The 22472-nt window shown below is 48.7% G+C and overlaps 1 protein-coding gene across 1 annotated transcript; it reads left to right on the forward strand.

Annotated features, from left to right (window-relative positions):
• The first annotated feature begins 582 nt into the window (after window positions 1-582).
• On the forward strand, window positions 583-21782 carry LOC102223683 (membrane-associated guanylate kinase, WW and PDZ domain-containing protein 1-like). Its single transcript, XM_023334674.1, has 21 exons — window positions 583-676; window positions 4970-5021; window positions 5095-5338; window positions 5522-5638; window positions 6406-6525; window positions 7254-7427; window positions 7497-7668; window positions 8230-8300; window positions 8809-8976; window positions 9191-9357; window positions 9553-9643; window positions 9810-9981; window positions 10519-11122; window positions 11871-11937; window positions 12028-12210; window positions 12292-12543; window positions 15586-15774; window positions 17801-17871; window positions 18271-18417; window positions 18488-18626; window positions 20595-21782. The coding sequence occupies exons 2-21, from the start codon at window positions 4980-4982 to the stop codon at window positions 21110-21112; spliced, it is 3708 nt and encodes a 1235-aa protein (XP_023190442.1). The 5' UTR covers window positions 583-676; window positions 4970-4979; the 3' UTR covers window positions 21113-21782.
• Window positions 21783-22472: the final 690 nt, after the last annotated feature.

Here is a 22472-nt window from a genome sequence, read left to right on the forward strand (position 1 = left end):
GGTTCTGAAATGGAAACATCTCGCTGACAGAACCAGTGGTTCTGATCCGAACAGCCGTCAGCAGGACTACAGATCTCTGATCTAAAAAACTACAACTCCCAGCAGGAAGTGCTGAGAGCAGACCGGGTTCTACCGCTGGTTCTGATCTGGTCCAGTCTGGTTCCGGTACCAGGGGAAGTCAATGGTTCTCTGGTTCTCCTCCAGAACATTAATGATGCCAGGTCGGTTCTGGTTCTGAAAGCACCTCAGAAGAACCAGACCAGAACTGAGTTGGACAGAACCACGGAGCTAAAAAGGTCCCAGCGCCGACCCGCTGGACCAACTGGACCAACTGGACCCGCTCTCACCAGCACCTCCTGCAGGCGGACCGGTTCTGATGGTCCAAACGGGTCGCAGGTCCAGAGGAGCGGATCCATAACTCCAGATCCTTCCCGGATCCGGCTCAGGTCCATCTGACCCCTGACCCCGCCCCCTCCCCTCTGATGAAGTCATGAGTCGTTCATGAATGAGCCAATCAGAGGCAGGCGAGTTCGTGCTGGTCCCGTTCGTGTGGTGACCTTTGACCTCCTTATCTCTGGGCGAGAGACACAGAGAGAGAAAGTGGAACAGGAAGAGACAGAACCGACACGACGGCCGAACACACACCGACACACACCGAGGGGAGACTTCTCCAGAGGTAGCAGCGCACACACACACACACACACAAATTGCTCCTCCTCTTCCTCCTCTTCCTCCTCTGGTCGGATCGTTTCGCTAACTGAAACGGCCAGTTTATTAGGCACGCCTGGTACCGGGTCGGGGCTCCTTTGACCTCCAGAACTAACTCAGCCCTCAGGAATTCTGCTCTGACCTTTGACCTCTGGCAGCTCTCAGGAGCTTCTTCATTTCAGAGCTTCTCTGGGGACCTGAGGTTGTAAGTTCAAATCCCAGCAGGTCAGAGAGAGAGTCAGAGTTCCTCAACCCTCTCTGTTCTCCTGTCTGACCTCTGACCCCCAGGAAGTCTTCCTCACCACGTCTGGAGGTCGGAACTCTGCCATTTGATTGGCTCATACCTGTAACCAAGCAACAGAACCTCCAACCCCATTAAACCCGGTTCTGCTCTGGTCTCGGTTCCAGCTCAGAGCTTCAGACCACAGGAAGTGCGATGATTCCACTTCCTGTCTCTGTGGCTCCGTCTGTTGGGAACGTTGCTGAATGTGACCGCCGCTGCTTGTTTCCTCACTGACTTTCTTCACATATGCTCATCCATATTTAATGTAGTGTGTGTGTGTGTGTGTGTGTGTGTGTGTGTGTGTGTGTGTGTGTGTGTGTGTGTGTGTGTTGGGCTCATGCTGGTCACCACCATCTGCTGCTCGCACATCGACTATCTGCTCCCAAACAGGAAGCTCGTCCATGCTTTCAGGATCCCAGAATAAAACGTCTCATTTCCTCTCATGAAGACGAAGACGAAGCTAATCCTCCGTTTATGGGGAGAACCCCCCCTCCATAAACTCACACACACACACACACACACACACACACACACACACACACACACACACACACACACACAGTGCAGCAAATTACTGTAAAACTCTTTCAGCTTTAGCATTAGCATGCTAACCCCTCAGGCTGAATGTTTTCCATATTTCCCACTTGATTTTCAGAATGACGGACATTTTTCAAGATGGCTGCCGTTTTTGAGGTGGCTGTCTTCATTTCATTTTCATGACTTGGATGGCCTTCATGTCTCCTCAGATGATTTTCTGTTCATACGACTTTAAGGAAGCAGCAGAATCAGGAACTGAGAGCTCAGACCAGCCATTGGTTAGCATTAGCTTCTGCTACACTGTTTCATTGGCTGCTTCTGGACGCTGCCACGTTTTTGCTGCCGCTGCTTGTTGGCGTACTTTTGTCGTTTTTTTATTGTTTTGCGATTGCCAACCGTTCCTGTTTCTGGTTTTCTCTGTGACTGTGTTCCCAGTCTCATACTGGTTACCTGTCAGTGGGGAGCTGGACTGTATGTATTGGCTAACCTGTCAACGCCAATTGTTCTCATATCTTTCACTGACTCTTTCGCTCCTTGATGTGGGTCAATCATTTTTACATCTGGATTTTGCTCCTATGGACTCTCCTGCCTCTCCTCATTGAACCTGTCAGGTGTCCTACAAAACTCGTCCAATGAGCTTCTTTGACTCCGTTGGCACCTGCCCAATCATATGGCGGTGATGCTGCGCCTCCATCCGGACGTTGATTTCGTCCCCCGCCGGAGGTACATCCACCGTGGGTCTGGATGGTCAAAACCCATCCATTCCATCTGGACCAACAACCGTCGACCTGCCAGGAAAGTTACCCGGACCGCAGATCGCAACATGCTAGCTAGCCTAGCCAGGTCAGCTAACATCCCTTCCGACTTCACCTTCGTCAGTTTCGGTCTGCTCGACATCTGTTCTCTCGAGAACAAAGGGCATCTCATCCAGGATCTCCTCACTGACCGTAAGCTTGACTTTCTCTGTTTGGCTGAAACTTGGCAACAACCTGTGGGTTTCTCACACCTTGACGACTCCACTGCAGCTGGCTTCGTTTGCATCTCTCAACGCTGCGGCTCTGGGGGTCTCGCAGTAATTCACCGTCAGAACTGGAAAGTGTGCCTGAAGTTAACGGCTGTAAACTCTCTGGACCAACTCCTGCCATCTTTGCTCCATTTATCGCCCTCAAAGCCTCACAAGGACTTTTTAAATGACTTCTCTGCCTTCCTTACCCATTTGTTGCTTTTTCCCCTAATGTTATTTTATTGGGAGATTTTAATATTCATATTGACAACCCCAGCCTCCCACTTACCAATGACTTTTGTCCTGCCTGGACAATTCTGGTTTCAGACAGTTTGCTGATTTTTCCACTCATTTTAAAGGACATACCTTGGACTGGACTTGTTGTTCTGGATTCACGCTGTTGACTGTCAGGCTGATGAACTCTCCTTTTCTGACCACTTTTTCTTATCCTTTAATATTTCACTGTGTGTTTCATTAACAAAGACAGCCCGGGTGTGCCGTGGTGGCGGAGGGGTTAGCGCGACCCACATTCAGGCAAAACGTAGCCTCGACGCGGACGTCGCGGGTTCGACTCCCGGACCCGTGACGTTTACCGCATATCTTCCCTCCTCTCCTTCCCCCTTTCCTGTCAGCCTACTTTGAAAAAAGGGACACTAGAGCCACAAAAAGACGCCTTGCGGGGCAAAAAAACCAAAAAAACAAAGACAGCCCGGTTCGTCTCCTTTAGGAACATGAAACACACACACGCCCCTCGCTCGGTTTCAGTCGCACCTCTCTGGTCACACTCAGTTCATCCAACTTTAATCATTTAAATCCCATCTATCCTCCGTGGTCTCAGGTGTTCCTCAGGTCTCCGTCCTGGGACTCCTTCTCTTCATCATCGGCCTTCTTCCCCTTGGCAATATCTTCCATAAATGTAACATCCACTTCCACTGTTTTGCCAACGACACCCACAGATTCTTCCTCTCCCACTTCCTGTTTAGATGAATTAAAATCCTGGTTTGCATCAAACTTCCTCAAATTAAACAAAATAGCCAAGTTTCTACTCATTGGCACTAAATCTACACTATCTGAAGTCAACAACTTTTCCCTCATCATGGACGGTTCCCTGGTCTCTCCTCAGGTTAAACGTGTCATTCTTAGCAGATCTCTCTTTCCTCTCATTAATAATAATATCATTTATCTGCTCATTTCCACCTCTGTAATATTTCCCCCTCTCTGCTCTCTGCCTCCATATTCTGGTCGTTTCTCTCATTGATTCCTGTATTTCCCTCCTGGTTGCTCTGCCTCATAAATCTGTCTATAAACTTCTACTGGTTCCAGTTTCTGCTGGCCTCATTTCACCACATCACTGCATTTTACAGCAACTTCACTTTAAATCCTGTTTCCATTCAGTTCATAACCTTTGCCCTCCTTATCGGTCTGACCCGCTGCTCATCGCCACCCGTTCACCTTCGTTCTTCCTCTTCCTCATCCTCAGAGCCTGTTGTCCGTCTCAGCAGCGAGGGGAAAAGGAACGCTGCTCCTCCTGACATCCGGAACGTCGACTCAAAGCTCGTCTGTTCAGGTTCTTCTCACTTTAACTGTGCCGTTATTTTGTTGTTTTGTGTCTTGCAGCCATTTTTACTGTTTACTTTGTGTTTTTAATGTTTAAAGGTTCTGGGGTTTGAAAGGCGCTGGCAGATAATTATTATTATTAATGCTAACCAATGGCTTAGCAGGTTAGCATTAGCTTTTGCTAACTATGTGTTTACGATTTACTGCTAGCGGAGCGAAGTGGATGGAACATCTGGACCCGGTCAGGTTCTGGTTTCAGTGAAACATTCAGTTAGCTGCTGCGCTAACAGAGAAGCTGCTTTACTGCAACATGCTGAGGATCTGGACAAACTGCAGAACCAGAACCAGAACCGCCTGCTAGGCAGACAGGTGCTGCCTCAGTACCTTTTACCAAATGTTCTGCAGGTTCTGGTTCTGGTTCTGGTTTGGTTCTGGTTCTATTCAGGTACTGGTTCTGGTTCAGGTTCTGTTCAGGTTCTGGTTCTGTTTCTGGTTTGGTTCTGGTTCTGGGTTGGTTCAAGTTCTGGTTCTGTTCTGGTTTGGTTCAGGTTCTGGTTCTGTTCAGGTTCTGGTTTGGTTCTGGTTCTGTTCAGGTCCTGGTTTGGTTCTGGTTCTGTTCTGGTTCAGGTTCTGTTCATCAGCCTGTTGGTCTCTCCATGGTTCTGGAAGAACATGGACTGGTTTCCAACCGGGTCGGTTCTGTTGGATCAGTGGAAACCTGGAGAACCGGTTCCCTTTTGTTCTGTCTGTTAATGAGCTGCAAACCGCAAACTGATGGAGGGGTCAAAGGTCAGCAGCTTTAAATATGACGGGTTCTGACCAGGTCTCTCTCAGGTCTGTACTGAGCATGCTCAGTAACCAGCTGTTCCCTCTGTCCGCAGCTCAGTGGCCATGTCTAAAGCCACGGTCAAGAAGCTCCACTGGCGCTCCAAGGTACGGCCTGACCTTTGACCCCGGACTCAGCCTCCGGACTTCCTGTTCCTGAGCTCCGGTTTCCTGTGTGCAGGTCCAGGAGAGCTTCGTTCCGCTGGGCGCCGGCGCCGGCTCCGGAGAGCTGGGTCTGGCCGTCGGAGGCGGAGCTGATTATGGAGAGTTTCCCTTTGTCACCGCCGCCCCTGGGGGCGGGGCCACGGTGGGTGACATCATCCTGGAGATCGGGGGGACGCCAGTGTTGGGGATGACGTTGGGCGATGTCCGAGGAGTCCTGAACTCCTGTCCTCATCCAATCAGAATCAAGACTGTGTTCCCAGGTGAGATGATGATGTTCTGGTCCAGCCCAGTTAAACCAGTTAAAGCATGCACGGTGTTTACCAGCTCCAAACAAAAGAACTCTGTCTCTATTGTTCCTGAGTTGCTTCGACCGTCTGAGCAGGAATAACTGTAAGGACACATGTGTGACATCACTGTGACATCACTTCCTGTCTGGTTGTCAGGTTTGTCTCTGTGTAAAGACCTCAGGTTGTACCTCAGCAAGTGTTTCACTCCGGGTTCCATGGACAGTCAGCTGCAGCAGCTCATCAGGGAGAACTTGTACCTGCGCGCTGTGCCGTGTAAGACACACCTGGACACACACTAAGCACACACCTGGACACACACTAAGCACACACCTGGACAGACACTAAACACACGCCTGGACACACACTAAGCACACCTGGATAGACACTAAACACACACCTGGACACACACTAAACACACACCTGGACAGACACTAAACACACGCCTGGACACACAATAAACACACCTGGACACACACTAAGCACACCTGGACACACACTAAGCACACACCTGGACAGACACTAAACACACGCCTGGACACACACTAAACACACACCTGGACACACACTAAACACACACCTGGACACACAATAAACACACCTGGACACACACTAAGCACACCTGGACACACACTAAGCACACCTGGACAGACACTAAACCCACACCTGGACACACACTAAACACACCTGGACACACACTAAACACACCTGGACACACACTAAACACACCTGGACACACACTAAGCACACCTGGACAGACACTAAACACACACCTGGACACACACTAAACCCACACCTGGACACACACTAAGCACACCTGGACACACACTAAACACACCTGTTAAATTCTGTGCTGATGTAACTCAGATTTAATCTGAGGTCATAGAATGTGAAGCCGCTCAGATTATAAAGATTTCATGAAAATCAGACAGAGTGAGACCTCTTTCAAATTAAAGTTTTTTACACGCAGTGAACATCTGTCAGTGACTGTGATCACCATGACAACAGCTGAGCTACCTATCTCACTGATGACCTCCCGGCAGGTACGACCCGGCAGCCGCGGGACGGCGAGATCTCAGGTGTGGACTACAACTTTGTGTCCATCGAGGAGTTCTTCTCTCTGGAGGAGTCCGGAGCGCTTCTGGAGAGCGGCAAGTTCAAAGGTACGGAAATCAACCACGGGTTGGGAAACCGGTGTACCGGCCCTTTAAGAAGGCAGGTAGCATGTAGCACTGCTGCAGCAGGATTTCTTTCTTCCTGCGAACGAAAACAATATGAGGATTTAGTCTCTAATCCTGGAAACCTGCAGAACAAAACCTGACAGAGCCAAACACACACACATGCACTTACACACACACACACACCCACACACACACACACACACACACACACACACAGGTACATTAGAATCACCACCGCTGTATATTAATCTGAAGGGATTAAAGAACTGAAATAGAAACAACCACAAGGAGCCACTGAGCTGCTTTTCTTCCAGCTGCAGTTAGGGGGCGCTGTGAGCATCCCAGTGTTCCCAACCTTCAGGACTAGAAGAATGACCTTCTGACCCGGCAGGTCCGGTTCAGATTTCAGAACCATTCAGATCCAGTTACTGTCACTGCAACCCTGACTTCAGTTCAGTTACATTCTGACCTCTGACCTGTCCTCAGTAATCAGGGTCTGACCAGGCGGAGCAGATTAGGATTAAGTGGAAGCTAAGGAGCTAGCCACTTTCACTCAGTCGCTGCCTCAGCAGGAATCCTGAACAAGCATGAGGCGACAGAGGAGAGGAACGACTTCCTTCTTCTACCAATAAAACGCGTCAGAAACAGGACGATGATGCAACGTAGTGGAGCCAAACGCCTGACCCCGCCTTGTTTTCGTCCAATCACAGGGAACTACTACGGAACGCCCCGCCCCGTCCACATTGGACCAGAGAGCCCTCCAATCACGTACCAGGAACATCGCAACCTGCTGAGGAACTTCCGGACCCGGAGCAAGTCTCTGAGCAACCTGGAGAAAGCCGTGGAGGAAGGAGACAACAGCGAGGATGATGGCGCGCCGTCAAGTAGGGCGCCGCCAAGCTCCGCCCACCGCCGTAGGCCAGGTCGGGTCGTAACCGGGTCGCTCTCCGCAGGCTCGGCCCCGCCCACGGCGCTGCCGCTCAGCCAATCGTGGGACTCGACAGTCGGGAGTCGGGAGGAAATAGAGAATGGAGCCGGAGGAAGAGGAAGAGGAAGAGGAGGAGCTCCACTTCCTGAGAACTGGGAGCTGGCCTACAGCGACTCAGGAGAGCCATACTACATCAAGTAAGAAACCAATCAATAATCAATAAACCAATTACCTGAACCTAGTCTGGTTCATTAATGGAGCCAACATGGCGGCTGCTGGACCTGGATGCGGGCCTGCCCACTCACAACCATTCCTCAGCCAGTAGGGGGCAACAACCCCACTCATCGGTAGGAACCAGTAGGAACCAGTTAGACGTTTGAGCTAGTTTTGTTGCTGCAGCGCCATCTTGTTTTAGATGTTTCTCCAAAAAACCCAAAAAGTTTAGAGAGAAAGCAGGAACCACATCCAGATTAAAGCAGTTGAAGCTGACGCTAATGACCGTTAGCTTCTACAGTTAATCAGCTGATCATGTGCGCCCCACAAATCGATGCCGCCCTGGGTAACTGCCCATACGGCCACGTCTACTGCACATGCAGAATCACACAACACCGTCCCGTAGCTCACGGCAACGAGCCAATAACGAAACGACTTTATGGTGATTCATATTCAGGTCTGGATTACAGGTTTAGCATCAAACATGATGAAGATGATGCTGATGATGATGTCATAGATGACGAAGATGTTTTTCTGTTTTTCAGTCACATCTCAAAGACGACCAGTTGGGTGGATCCTCGAACGCAGAGCAAAGAGTCGACGTCCGCCACAGAACGTAGCCATCATCATTCTTTATTTTTCATTCAGCATGTGGAGCATTAAGCTCTGCTATAAATATAAACTTGATGCAAACTAGTAGCTTGTAGCTAAACTTCCTCTCTGTAGCTTCACTTCCTCTCTGTAGCTAAGCTTCCTGTTTAGCTAAACTTCCTGTCTGTAGCTTCGCTTCCTGTCTGGAGCTAAACTTCCTGTTGAGCTAAGCTTCCTGTCTGGAGCTAAACTTCCTGTCTGGAGCTAAACTTCCTGTCTGGAGCTAAGCTTCCTGTCTGGAGCTAAACTTCCTGTCTGTAGCTAAACTTCCTGTCTGGAGCTAAGCTTCCTGTCTGGAGCTAAACTTCCTGTCTGGAGCTAAACTTCCTGTCTGGAGCTAAGCTTCCTGTCTGTAGCTAAACTTCCTGTCTGGAGCTAAGCTTCCTGTCTGGAGCTAAACTTCCTGTCTGGAGCTAAGCTTCCTGTCTGTAGCTAAACTTCCTGTCTGGAGCTAAACTTCCTGTTGCTGACAGTTCCAGAGTTCACGGACCAGCCGAGCCTTCTGAGAGGTTACTCCATCCACACCCGGCTCTCCAAAGGTCCTCGAGGTTTCGGCTTCAACATCGTCGGAGGAAGTCGCCCTCAGGAGTTTCTGCAGGTGTACAGTGTCACACCTGGAGGACCGCCCACTCTCAGTACAGGTAATTGTGTGACCAGGTACAAGGGCAGGAAGGCAGTCTGGTTTCAGAGACAGAAATTCTGCCCAGCAGCAACTTGCAGCACCCAGGTGTGTTAACAGGAAACCTGCAGCAGGTTCAGGGTAGATTAATGAAGCTTTTGTTTAGGAAGGTCCATTCAGAACCGATAAGAACGTCTACCATTGAACCGATCCTTTTCTGTGTCGTGGTTCTGCAGCGGACATCTTGGTCTACATCAATGACTGCTGTGTGCTGGGCCGCTCCCACAAGGAGGTGGTGGAGATGCTGAAGGCGGTGCCGATGGGTCAGAGCGTGGATGTGGTTCTGAGGAGAGGATACCCCATGCTCTACAACCCGGACGGCTGTCCCAAACAGAACCTGGAGGTGATATTGCCGCAACCCGCTTTGCTTGCACACCAGAGACCTCGACGATTCATCTGCAGCAAAAATCATTCATTGTTTATGTTTATCATTTATAAACAACAATCAGTTCCTGAATGCACCATGTGGACATCATGTAGAATGGTGTGTTCAGGGTCTGTTTGGTTTCTGCAGTGTAATGTTTTTTCTGCTTTGCAGCCTCAGACTCCCAGCGATTCCTCCAGCCAGAGCAGAGGCCTGACGCAGCTCACCTTCAGCCGGACGCTGGACGCCAACGGCAGCACGGCAGGTCAGAGCCGCTGCTCCAGACGTCACCAACACCAGCTCAGTTCTGGTTCTTCCAAAGAATTGATCAAACACCTCAACTGGGTTAAAAACATGAGGATGATGTTGGAAGGATCTGTGTATGTTCGTATTCAGAGCGGTCAGCTCTAAAAAGTTGTCGTCATCTCCAGGTCCAGCACGAACCCCGCCCTCTTATGCCACTCAGCCAATGACAAATGGCCTGGCTGGACCTCCGACCCCCACGTCCTCGGAGGCATCGCAGGTCCCCCCTCCCTCCGCAGACAGGACTCCACCCAGTCACAGCGACTCTGATGGCGGTCAATCAAACAGTGGAACTCGAAGGTCAGAGCTAGCGTTAGCATTGGTAGCTGTACTAGAAAATAGCAGTGTCATGTGTTTTTGGTGCTGTTATTAGCTTTGTTAGCATTAGCAGTGTTTAATGATAGTAGTATTAGCAATGTTGATATTTGTAAATGTTTGTGCAATGTTAGCTTTAACAATTTAATGTGACACAATGTCAGGTGTTTGCGTTTACAACCTTATTAGCAGTTTCAGACGTTAGCAATATGCCAATGCTAGTTTTAGCATTACTAGCACAAATAGTGTTAAGCGTCAGTGTTGGCTTTGTTTACTATAAGCAACATTTAGTTTTATCAGGGTTAGCAATCCTAAAACATAAGCACTAACAGTGTTAGCATAAGTCTTATTTAGCATTAGCGTCTTTGACATTAGTAGTTTTAATGAATTACTGCTAACCTTGTGTAGCTTCCATATAAGTTTCTCTCTGGTGTTCAGCTGACAGTAAACTGGTTTTAGCATCGTTGACTTTGTTGTGTTTGTTCTCTCCGTTCTTCTTGCTCCTCCTACTCTTCCTCACAGGTCTTCTTTGATTCGCTACAACAGCAGCACGCTCCCCGCCCTCTCCTCTTCCTCACTCCTCCTGCACCAGAGCTCCAAGTCTTCAGAGAGCGACCTGTCCACATCCACTCTCCCCAACGTCTCCTCGTCCTCCCACGTGTTGTCCAAGCTGCCCCTCACCCAGATTGATTTGGGTCTTCTCCAGGACTTCAGCGCTAGCAGCAGCGACCCCGCCTCCTCCTCCGCTCCTCCTTCTGCTCCCGCTCAGCGCCAACAGAAGTCTCAGACTTCCCTCGCTGCGCCGCCGCCCAGAGACGTTCCCCCTTGCGGCTTCAACGGCTGTCCGGCGAACCACGCGCTGACCCCGTCGTCCTCCAGGGGGCCTGCGGGTCTGGTGCTGCCTCTGGGGTCGGAGGGGTCACCGCTTCGAGGAGAACTGGTCCCGGTGGCTCTGGGTCACAGCGAGATCGGTGGCCTGGGGTTCAGGGTGACGGCGGGAGGTCAGGGAGGCCAACAGGCGGTGGTGAGGCGGGTTTGGGACCGGAGGCAGTGTCCCTCGCTGCAGGCCGGAGACGTGGTGATGAAGATCAACGGAGCCGACGTGCAGAGCCTCAGCTTCACTCAGGTGAGACATGGACACAGCGACCAGCAACTAAGGTCACACACAGAACCTCCTGCACCAAACCTGAGATTCATAAAATGATCCAACCTGAAATTCCTGAAGCTGCAGGTTCTGAAGAGGAGCTGAAGACGAGGAGAGCTGTGGAGGGTTCACAACAAGTCACAAAGACATGCAGTTAGCAGCCATGTTAGCGGTGATGTTAGCGGCCATGTTAGCGGTGATGTTAGCAGCCATGTTAGCGGTGATGTTAGCGGCCATGTTAGAGGTGATGTTAGCAGTCATGTTAGCGGTGATGTTAGCAGTCATGTTAGCGGTGATGTTAGCGGCCATGTTAGAGGTGATGTTAGCGGCCATGTTAGCGGTGATGTTAGCGGCCATGTTAGAGGTGATGTTAGCGGCCATGTTAGCGGTGATGTTAGCGGCCATGTTAGAGGTGATGTTAGCAGTCATGTTAGAGGTGATGTTAGCAGTCATGTTAGCGGTGATGTTGGCAGCCATGTTAGAGGTGATGTTAGCGGCCATGTTAGAGGTGATGTTAGCAGTCATGTTAGCAGTGATATTAGTGGCCATGTTAGCAGCCATGTTAGCAGTCATGTTAGCAGTGATATTAGTGGCCATGTTAGCAGCCATGTTAGCAGTCATGTTAGCGGTGATGTTAGCAGCCATGTTAGCGGTGATGTTAGCGGCCATGTTAGCAGCCATGTTAGCAGTGATATTAGTGGCCATGTTAGCAGCCATGTTTTGTCTGCAGGTGCAGAGAGTCCTGCAGGAACACACCAAGCAGGGGGAGGTGGTGCTGCTTGTGCAGCGAGGAGGAGGTAGGATGATCAGATCACTCAAGGTCTGGTGTTTCACTGTGATTCATCCTGGAACACCAGTTAAACCAGTTAGATGTCTCTGTCCTTCAGGTCCCATCTCCTCTCCTCTCGTGACCCCTAACCTCTACAAGCCTCTCTCCTCCCCTCACGTCCTGACCACGCCCTCCTCTCCCCCCTCCGCTGACCTGCCGTCCACTGATGCCCCGCTGGGTGGAGTGCCTCCTCTCAGCCAGGCCGGTTTGGGCCTGGAGACGCCTGCAGGGACCCACCAAGGTAGCCCCTCGCCCACCTGCTGCTGGGGAGAGAGACTGACTGATTCCTCGATTCCTCACTGCTACTCCTTTTCCTCCTCAGGTTCTCCTGCTCAGACCGCCATCGGCCCGCCTGTCTCCTCCCTCATCCAGAGCACCAGCTTCCTGGACTCGGTTCCCGTGACGTTGACCTTGGAGCCCCGTGACCTGCAGGGCGTGGAGGACGGCGGCGGTCCTGTCCGGGGCGGAGGAGCCAAAGATGGAAGAGTCGGAGCCAAGATGGTGGAAGTGGAGCTGAGGAGGCGGCCGGGCGAAGGCTTCGGGTTCGTCATCGCCTCCCAGGAAGTGAGCGGAGGTGAGTGATGCCATTGCTGATGTCATCGGCTGGTTCTGGCTCTGGACCGATTCTGGTCCTGTTCAAAACTTTTACAAATGGCTGCTTTCTCTGGAGGTTGGAGAGAAACAGAATAAAATCTACAACTGAAACAAAATAAATAGAAAAAAATGGGATTAAAATCAAACAGAACCAGCAAAGCCGTCTGGTTCTGTTCTGGTTCTGTTCTGGTCCTTTAAAATTCAGTTGGCCTCAGATTCAAACCAGTTCCTGGAGAAGGATTCGACAAGCCCGGTCTGGTCCGGCTGGTACCGCCGGTCATCAGGACCATGTAGGATCCGACCTGAGCCAGCAGGGGGCAGTGTCACCACAGGATCAGCAGAACCGGTCCAAACTGCTGATCAGTGAGGCGTCGAACGCTGAGAACAGCACCTGAACGCATCACAGACAGAACAATCGGAGCTCCGCCCCCTCCGCCGAGGCCCCGCCTGCTTCTCTCTCTCTGCTGTGACTCGCCCACCGCTGGAGCCGCAGCGACAGGCTGGACGCCTCGCTGCTGTGGTTCTGACTCTGGACTTTGGACCATGTTGGACCAGATCCAGTCAGCACTGAGAACCATCAGGGACACCAGGCGTGAGTTCTGCTGCAGGACGGGGGGGACTGGGAGGACTGGGCAGCGGTCAGGCTTTGGATCAGCTGCAGAGTGGTTCTGATTGGTTCTGCTGGGCTCTTACTTTCAGCTGTAGTGAGACAACCAGATTAACAGATTTATTGGAGTTAATCTGAGAGTCTGTAATTCATTAATCGCGTTTAGCAACAAAATCAGCAACATTTCAAACTATTGAATAAATGAGATGAACATGAAAGATGTTTCTAGTTATTAATCTGTCCTCCAGCTCTCGCTGGTTTTCTATCGCTCATCTTTCCAGAGTTTCTCTGATCGTTCATGGAGTTTCTTTAGAAATATGGACTGTGCTAGCATTAGCATTAGCTGCCACATGTTAGCATTGAGATGCTATTTTAGGCTGGCATAGCTTCTGATAGGCCAGTGGTTCCCAAAGATTTTCTGGCCCTCTATGGATTACAATAAAATCCCCCCAAAAAAGACAAAGAATCAACTGGTCACATCGTTCAACCAGACATAAACCTAAACACACAATTACCGTATTTTCCGCACTATAAGGCGCACCTTCAATGAATGGCCCATTTTAAAACTTTTTTCATATATAAGGCTCATAGAATAGTCGCTACAGTAGAGGCTGCGGTTACGTTATGCATCCACTAGATGGAGCTGCGCTAAAGGGAATGTCAACAAAACGGTCAGATAGGTCAGTCAAACTTTATTAACAGATTACAAACCAGCGTTCTGAAAACTCCCTTCATTCCCAAAATGAATGAACAGCTGTTGCTTCCTCCACTCCCACTATAACCATTGATTGGTTCATGTTAAATTCTCTGCTGCTGCTCTGTTCCCGTGTTTTACTGCATCACTGATCGCCTGGAGCTTAAACTCTGCGTCGTCAGCGTGTCTCTTAATAGGAGCCATTTTGGGGTTTTTACACAAAACCCAGCCTGCACCGCGCGCTTCTTCTTCTACGGGGGAAAATGAAGTCGGCGGCTGCTTACCGTAGTTGCGAGACCAGTTGTGGCTCAATATTGGTCCATATATAAGGCGCAGCGGGTTATAAGGCGCACTGTCGGCTTATTGAAGGTTTTTAGGTGCAACTTATAGTGCGGAAAATACGGTAGTTTTCAGATTCCACTGAACTTTATTTCACACTTCAGGTTGCAACAAAACAAACTAGAAAACAATCTTTACAGTCAAACACTTTTGTGTAACTGTTTGTTTTTTTTCATTCATTCATACTGTTTCTCTCACCCCCGTGGTAATGACACTGCGGCCCCACTAAGGGGCGCCTCCCCCCCACCACTTTGGGAACCACTGTGATAGGCTAACAGCTTTCTTCTTCTTTTCCAGCATCAAATCATTGAAAGCAGAAATGAACTGACGCCCAGCTCCATCGCTGCGCATCAGTTTTACAGTCGTACCAGAAACACGCGAGTGGGTGGGTGTGTTCAGCTGCTGCTCATCAGTTCATCAGGACCAAAACAGAAACTTTACGTTTGCTTCATCATGGCTGCAGCAAACAGAACCGGTTCTGGTGGTTCTGAGAGCAGGAGGGGTCTGCGGATGGAATGGCGGTTCTGGGCCCCCAGGTGGTACGTCAGGAGGCAGGAAGGAGGCCCTGATACTGCAGAACCTCCAGCTGCCTGGTTCTGTTGGTCCGGGCCCATCAGCTGTTTGCATCCTCCGGAACCATTTCATGTCCTGCAGGAACCGGCCAAGATCGTATGATGATGGAGTCGGGTTGCGTTGCCGGGGGAAACGCATACTTCCTGTTTCCTGTTTCCATGGAGTCGGCAGGAAGTCGCTTTCACCCCGACCTGAACTGTTTCCTGAAACGGTTTTAGTGACAGACGCACCGACCGGCTGACATCTTCATCTCTTTCTGGAATAGAAAATGAATAAACTGTTAGCTAGCCTGATTTGATTTGGGCTATCCTGCTTTAGCTTAGCTTTGCCTTAGCACATCTTAAAATGTAGCACAGCTTAGCGTAGCTGAAGTTAGTCTAGTTTATTAGCTAAACCTGCCTTAGCTTAGCTCAGTTCATTAGATCATCCAAGTGAATTAATTTAGTTTAGCTTTGCTTATTTTGTTAACCTTGTCTTATCCTAACTTACCTTATCTTTTAGCGTAGTTAGCATTAGCAACACTTTGTTTTTTAATGTTTTTTTTATCACTTTAGTTTATTTTATCTTCCCTGCATTTATCTTCATTTAGCTTAGCCTAACATAATGTAGCTGGATAAAAGTGGATCCTGGTCCTGGTGCGGCCCGGTCCAGTTCTGAGCGTCAGCCTGGATTCGTTGTAGTGAAACTTCCTGTGGCGCTGCGTGGCGTGTTCAGCCGAGCGAACTCGACGCGCCTCAATAACTCATCTGCAGCTCTCTGTCACAGCTCTGTCTCATTTTGACCTCTGACCCCGACCCCTGTCTCCGCAGCGTCCTCCCTGATGTCACACCGCTTCGTCACGGTGCGGCGCGGCAGCCCGGCGGCGCGCAGCGGCCAGATCCGACCCGGAGACCGGCTGGAGGCGGTGGAGGGAAGACCGGTCGCCGCGCTGCAGCACCGGGACCTGGCCCAGATCCTGAGGAGGGCCGGGAACACGCTGAGGCTGAGCGTGGCCCCGAGTACGACACACACACACACACACACACACACACACACACACAGTCTGTGGTTGTCATGGTAACTCAAGGTTTCATCAGAAAGCTTGCTGGGCCCGGTGGTCGGGCGCTCGGCGTCGTCCGTCCAGCGGCTCGTCGTGTTTTTGAGTTGAAAGTTGACAGGAAATTTGAGAATATCACTTGATAACTAAAGTGTGGATTTCCTATGAAAATGCTCAATGCTGAATGTTTCTGGTGAAAATGGCAGAAGCGTTTGAAGCCGACCTGACACATGAACCGTGAAACACATTTTATATTGTAATCCTCAATCCTGCCACAGGATGGAGCTGTTGCCCCCATTTCTAGGGGGTGAAAACTTCATGAAAAGCTGAATATCAAAAGTACGAAGGTTATGAACACCAAGAGATATAGCCGGCATTAGGAGAGCAAAGTGAATAGTATAAAAGTTGAATGGTGAAAATAGCACAAAGTATAAAGTAGGAGAAGAATAAAAATAATAAAAATCTAGAAAAATTGCTGTTCCTAGCAAAGCAGCCGTGAGAATGCATGTTTTCACAATGAAAAAGCACAATAAAAGCAGAACAAACCATAAAAACCTGAAATATTAGAAACATCTGAAAACTAAAACATATCAAACGAATACCATAAATTAGTAGAAGCAGAAATTCGTATAAAACCTGAAATAGTTGAAAAAGGTGAAAATAAAACAGTACCGTAAATGAAATAAAGTGGGAAAAGAAGCAGAACATTTTGACATATGAATTGCTAAAATTAAAGTTTGCAGAAGACCTTTGTAGACAGCAAAACCAGTAAAACCAGTAAGGCATATAGAGAAAGGTAGACAAGCAGAATGCTGACACACAGATAGAAACGGAGCAAACAGAGAAATACACTGAAGGACTAGGAGAAGGTGTGACATGTCTTTACTCCAGAGGAGTTTGACAGAAAACAGTAAGACCTGTAGCAATGACAGTAATAGTTCCTTAAAGTAGACATGCTACGTTTTAATGCATAAGTTATTCCTGTACATTTTAATATGTATGAACAGCATCATTTTGTTTGTCAAAAACATGAAAAGTTAAAATATGTTCAGTTACTAGAGTTTAGACTCTAACAGCTGACAGCAGTTAGAGACATCAAACATCTGCATGAAACTTAAATCACAACTGTGGAAAAACCGAGAGAGATATCTGAGAGCCGAGACATTTGAATATAGTTTAAAATCTGGTGACTTGTTTAAAAGTTGAATGGAGTTTCTAGGTTGAAGTAGGCAGAAATAGTTAGCTGTGAAAAAGTAGAACATTTTACCAGAATTTTGTGGAATTTTGTAGAATTTCGATGTATTTCAATGGGGCTGAAATTTCCACAGAAGCACAAATATTTCAAAAAGTACAATAGTGAAGTTTAGCAAAACATATAGCAGAAATCTCCAGAAAAAGCAGAACATTTTGATATATGAATTAGTTGAAGGTAGTAGAGGTAGTTGAACGGAGTAAAACGTACAGAACATTGGATAAGAGTAAAGAAAATCACAAACACTATCAGTAAGAATATAGTAATATAGTAATATAATAATGAATTCTCACTGATGATAAAGTGAAAAAATGCAAAAGAGTTTAAGACTTATAAAAAGACTTATTAGCTATGTTTAGCCTGGTGGGGCACAAGTAAAGCCTGGCGGCCCTCCAGGCTTGAATGGGAAGTTATGGCGATAAACAATAATTTTGATGTTTTGGATGATCTCCTGGTGATTTGATGCTGATGAATAAAACTGGAACACTTTCTCAAAGATTAATAACATCCTAATGAACATTTATCACTGAAAACATTTTGAAGATCCAGAATAAACAAAACAACAAAAATTAAATGAATTATAAAGTAACCAAATCTGCAGAGCAGCCGACTGAAAACGTTATCATCCAAAAAAAACCATAAAATCACCTAAATGATGATTTGTTGAGATTGTTTTCATTGATCATGTGATTAATTGGTTAATTGGTTATTGGAACAGTCTCCTTCTCCTCCACAGAGTCGTCCTCCGACGGCACCGACTATGACACGGACAGACGGCTGGTCAAAGGGCCCAGAGGGAGGTCAAAGGTCACAGTTATTTCTCTGATTTTCAGCTGAGTTCAGTCTGAAAATGTTTCAGTAAGACCTGCAGGGATTTAGGAGTGAAACTTAAAATGTGACCCGCAGGTGGTTCCAATCCGCCTGGCAGGAAATGAGTCGCCGCCTTCCTTCCTGTTTCAGATCAATAAATATGGCAGAACACCAGAAAAAATAAAAAAACAGACCCAGAGAAAATGTCTGAATGCTTAACTCCGTCCCTGGCAACAAGCTAAGCTCCGCCCCTCTGACACATTTAGAAACATCCTGTTAAAGTGGGCGGAGACAGAGGGGCGTGGCCAGGTGCGCAGATAAGACTAGTTCAGAGGTCAGGACAGGAGAAGCTGACGACCTGTGAACATCTTCTGAACCTCTGTGGTTCTGTTGCAGGACGAGACCCGGTTCTACAGCGTGGATCTGGAGCGAGGGCCCACCGGCTTCGGCTTCTCTCTGCGGGGCGGCAGCGAGTACAACATGGGGCTGTACGTGCTGGGGCTGATGGACGGGGGGCCGGCGCAGAGGAGCTCCAAGATACAGGTAACACACACACGCCAACACATTGTAACATACACTATTACACACAGGTGTGTGTACCTGTGTCCTGCAGGTGTCGGACCAGCTGGTGGAGATCAACGGCGGCAGCACGGCGGGAATGACCCACAGTCAGGCGGTGGAGCAGATCCGCAGAGGAGGAAACCGGATCCACCTGGTTCTGAAGAAAGGCAACGGATACGTCCCAGATTATGGTGAGACTCCAGACTCTGAGGCGGACAGGTGAGGCTCACCTGTCCGCCTGCCAATGCGGTTCTGCCGTCTGCTGCTACCTAGTGGCCACTCTGGAGATCGCAGGCATGGCACGGTCTTCTTCTTCTGGTGTTTACTGGATGTTTGTTCTGTTTAAATCTGTTGGATCCAGTCAGGAAGAGGAAGAGGAGGAGGAATTGCAACTCCTCTTCTGGGACCCCTGTATTTGGTTCAGTGGTTCTGATTCACTTGTGTCAGGTCTAAATACCTATTAAACAAAACACAGGAAAGACAAGAGAGTTAGATTCTTTGTTTCTCGCGAGGAGAGCAGACAGAGATGTGTTCACAGTTACAAATCTCCGACCGCTCTGCAACACATCTGTCTGTTCCTCTCTTTTATTGATCTTTAGGAACCCTGCCACAAGGGGCGCTGCAACTCTAAAAGGGTGGAGTCAAAGCATTCATCACATGGTTGCAGCGCTAAATAACATTCACTTCTAGACACATGTTATCAATACTCTAAATCTTTCTTGCTCCAGGCCCGGTGTGAAATAAGACACATTGCATAGCTTCAAAGCAACGGCTTTGTATCACAAAGCAGCACAGAGCAGAGTTTATTGTCAGGCCTGTAAAACTCTGCTGGGAGCAATTAACACCTCCGTCTTGTAGGAAGTCCTGCAGGACAACAGCTGCCGAGAGTAGCTGTCACCCCTATTTCCCAGGGAAGTCTCAGGATAGAATCAAAGTTATTTAACACACAGAAACATTATCTAAAATGTAACTACAAGGCTACATGATACAACAAATATTTGATAATTACTAATAATACAATTTATCCAACAACTTGGTTCTTGTCTGGATACTGCAGACATGCTTGTGTTGAACAGAATCAGAACCAGGAATCAAGTACCTCCGAGTTTTACCCAATCATGAAAAGATAATCTAATGGCTTCTATGTTTTTATGACTTCAGTTCTCACTAGCCTGTTAGCTCATGTTTAACAGGGTCATTAGCCTGTTAGCTCATGTTTAACAGGGTCATTAGCCCGTTAGCTCATGTTTAACAGGGTCATTAGCCTGTTAGCTCATGTTTTACTGGGTCATTAGCCCGTTAGCTCATGTTTAACAGGGTCATTAGCCTGTTAGCTCATGTTTAACAGGGTCATTAGCCCGTTAGCTCATGTTTAACAGGGTCATTAGCCCGTTAGCTCATGTTTATCAGGGTCATTAGCCTGTTAGCTCATGTTTTACTGGGTCATTAGCCCGTTAGCTCATGTTTATCAGGGTCATTAGCCCGTTAGCTCATGTTTTACTGGGTCATTAGCCCGTTAGCTCATGTTTAACAGGGTCATTAGCCTGTTAGCTCATGTTTAACAGGGTCATTAGCCCGTTAGCTCATGTTTAACAGGGTCATTAGCCCGTTAGCTCATGTTTATCAGGGTCATTAGCCTGTTAGCTCATGTTTTACTGGGTCATTAGCCCGTTAGCTCATGTTTATCAGGGTCATTAGCCCGTTAGCTCATGTTTAACAGGGTCATTAGCCCGTTAGCTCATGTTTTACTGGGTCATTAGCCCGTTAGCTCATGTTTATCAGGGTCATTAGCCCGTTAGCTCATGTTTAACAGGGTCATTAGCCTGTTAGCTCATGTTTTACTGGGTCATTAGCTCCTGATCCTGAGCTAACAGTATTATTCTCCTCCTCTTCCTCCTCTCCCTCGCCCTCAGTGGAGCTCTCCAGCCTCTCTCTCTGTATGACCAACTCCAGGCAGGGCGAGCCCTGCTTCTACGTGATTGGACGAACCGAGAACTCGCGGTTTGTAGCTCGGCTTCCTCCTTCCCGTCTTCATCCTTCCATCTCTTCCTCAGCATCATCATCATCATCATGGAGTCCAGCCTCAGTCATGTGATCAGGTCACATGTTTCTCTTCAAGCTGGTTTTGGTTCTGAACGTTGTTCTGTTTACTCCATCAGGCCGTGAGGAAGGAGCCCCCACCTCCTCTTCCTCCTCACAGGAGCAGGAGTCCGTCACCATGGCAACAGCTTCCCTTGGCAGGCGGAGGAGAGGAGGCGGTGGGGGGAGGAGGGCCGGAGTTGCAGGAGTTCCTGACCTGGACCTGGACCTGGTGGAGGAGGAGGCTGAGGAGGAGAGGAGGAAGATGAGGCGGAGAAGGGAAGAAGAGGAGGAGATGAAGAGTCAGGCGGTAAGAGAGGGGAGGAGGAGCAGGAGCTTCCCCCGTGACTCCCTGCTGCCAGAAGAGGCGCTGAGGGGGCGGAGCCACACCGTCAGCCACGCAAAGCATCATGGGAGCTCTGCTGCAGCTCCGCTGGCGGTGTTCTCCTTCCTCAGGCCTATGAGCGATGACGGGCCTCCGTCTGACAGCCAATTGCCAGCCAGCTTCTTGGAGGTCAGCCAATCAGCAGCCAGCATGGTTCCTACGGAGCGATCTGACTGGAGGAGGGAGCCGGGCAGTGGGCAGGATCTCTCATGACGGCTGACCCAGATTCTGATTGGCTGCAGTCGGAGTGGGCGGGACTTAGCAGACAGGCTTTCTCTCTGATTGGTCAGCAGTGATGTTTATGCTTCATAAGGGCTTCTGTGATTGGCCGCTGAGAGAAGCCCCGCCTCCTGCTGACGGAGCCACACCTCATTACCCATCATGCCTCATTCTCAATACTCTGACTACACGTCTCCGCCTTGTACTGTGGTTACCGTGGCAACTGGGCCTGCTGCATGTTTGGTTGAAGTTCCTCCAGTCTGTATGCAAATGGCGGCGCCCCCTGGTGGCCGTATGTCAGCATGTGAATACAACCGGAATGATTTTTTATTTTTGTAACGTGTAAATGATCCTGACATGATTATTGATATCTGATATATTATTGATATTAGAGATGAAAAGAATCTGCTTGCTTGTAAAGAGAAACTAATGATTTAACAGAGCCATAACCACACACACACACACACACACTGATGTCAGGTCCAGCTGTTCTCCAGCGTCACCATAGCAACCGTAGCGACAGGATGACGTGCAGCTCCGGATCAGAACAAGTGCCTCGTTTGTTTCCTGTTGTCTGTCCGCCATGCTCCTCCATGATGCCCACTGGCCACGCCCACTCACACACACACAGCTTTTCTATCAAATAAAGTCCAAGGAAACATTCTGCAATGTGTCTGTTATTAAACGGTTAAATCCTGCTGCTGCTCAGTGACTGTAGCTTTAAAGACCACTCTGAACGGTCTGCTACCATGGCAACAACATCTTTAAAGGGCCAGCAGCAGCAGAATGTAAAGGTAAAGCTACCAGCTAACAGGTTGCTGAAACATTAGCTTTTAATTTCATTAAAATGAGATAATATTCAGCATCTTTTGATTGATGATGTAATCTGAAACTGATTTGATTGATAACATTTTTACACACAACTCTTATTAGGAAGATCTTTTTCAAAATTTGGAGTCCAGAGGGCCACAGAAATAATTACGGCGGACCAAATTTGGGATGCGGGCCTCGAGTTTGACATAGTGCAGGGGAACCCAAAGTGGGTTCTGGGGCCCGGCATCCTGCATGTTCTAGTCTCTCCCTGGTTTAACTCACCTGGATCCAATGATGGATCGTTAAGAGTCCTAAGAAGAACTTTGACCTGCTGAACAGGTTGTTACTAAAACCAGAGAGAGAATAAAACGTCCAGGATGCCGGGCCCCCAGGACCCACAGTAATTTAAACTCATTTATATGAATCGTTAATCTAACCTGAGAGAACAGGAAACTTCAAAAATCTGTTTCTGCTTTAATTTTCTCAGTATCACAGAACCACCAGGAGAGGCCCTGATGGGGCCCTGATGGGGCCCTGGCAG

This window comes from Xiphophorus maculatus, chromosome 1 (genome assembly GCF_002775205.1).
Source record: "Xiphophorus maculatus strain JP 163 A chromosome 1, X_maculatus-5.0-male, whole genome shotgun sequence".
Lineage (NCBI taxonomy): Eukaryota > Metazoa > Chordata > Actinopteri > Cyprinodontiformes > Poeciliidae > Xiphophorus > Xiphophorus maculatus.

What these genes read in the sequence shown, in the direction of transcription:
- LOC102223683 (XM_023334674.1), top strand. Translation starts at nt 4,980, where the DNA reads ATGTCTAAAGCCACGGTCAAGAAGCTCCACTGGCGCTCCAAG. An exon ending in CGCCAACGGCAGCACGGCAG is followed by an intron (nt 9,644 to 9,809) that starts GTCAGAGCCGCT and finishes CGTCATCTCCAG; the next exon opens with GTCCAGCACGAACCCCGCCC. An exon ending in GCTTGTGCAGCGAGGAGGAG is followed by an intron (nt 11,938 to 12,027) that starts GTAGGATGATCA and finishes TCTGTCCTTCAG; the next exon opens with GTCCCATCTCCTCTCCTCTC.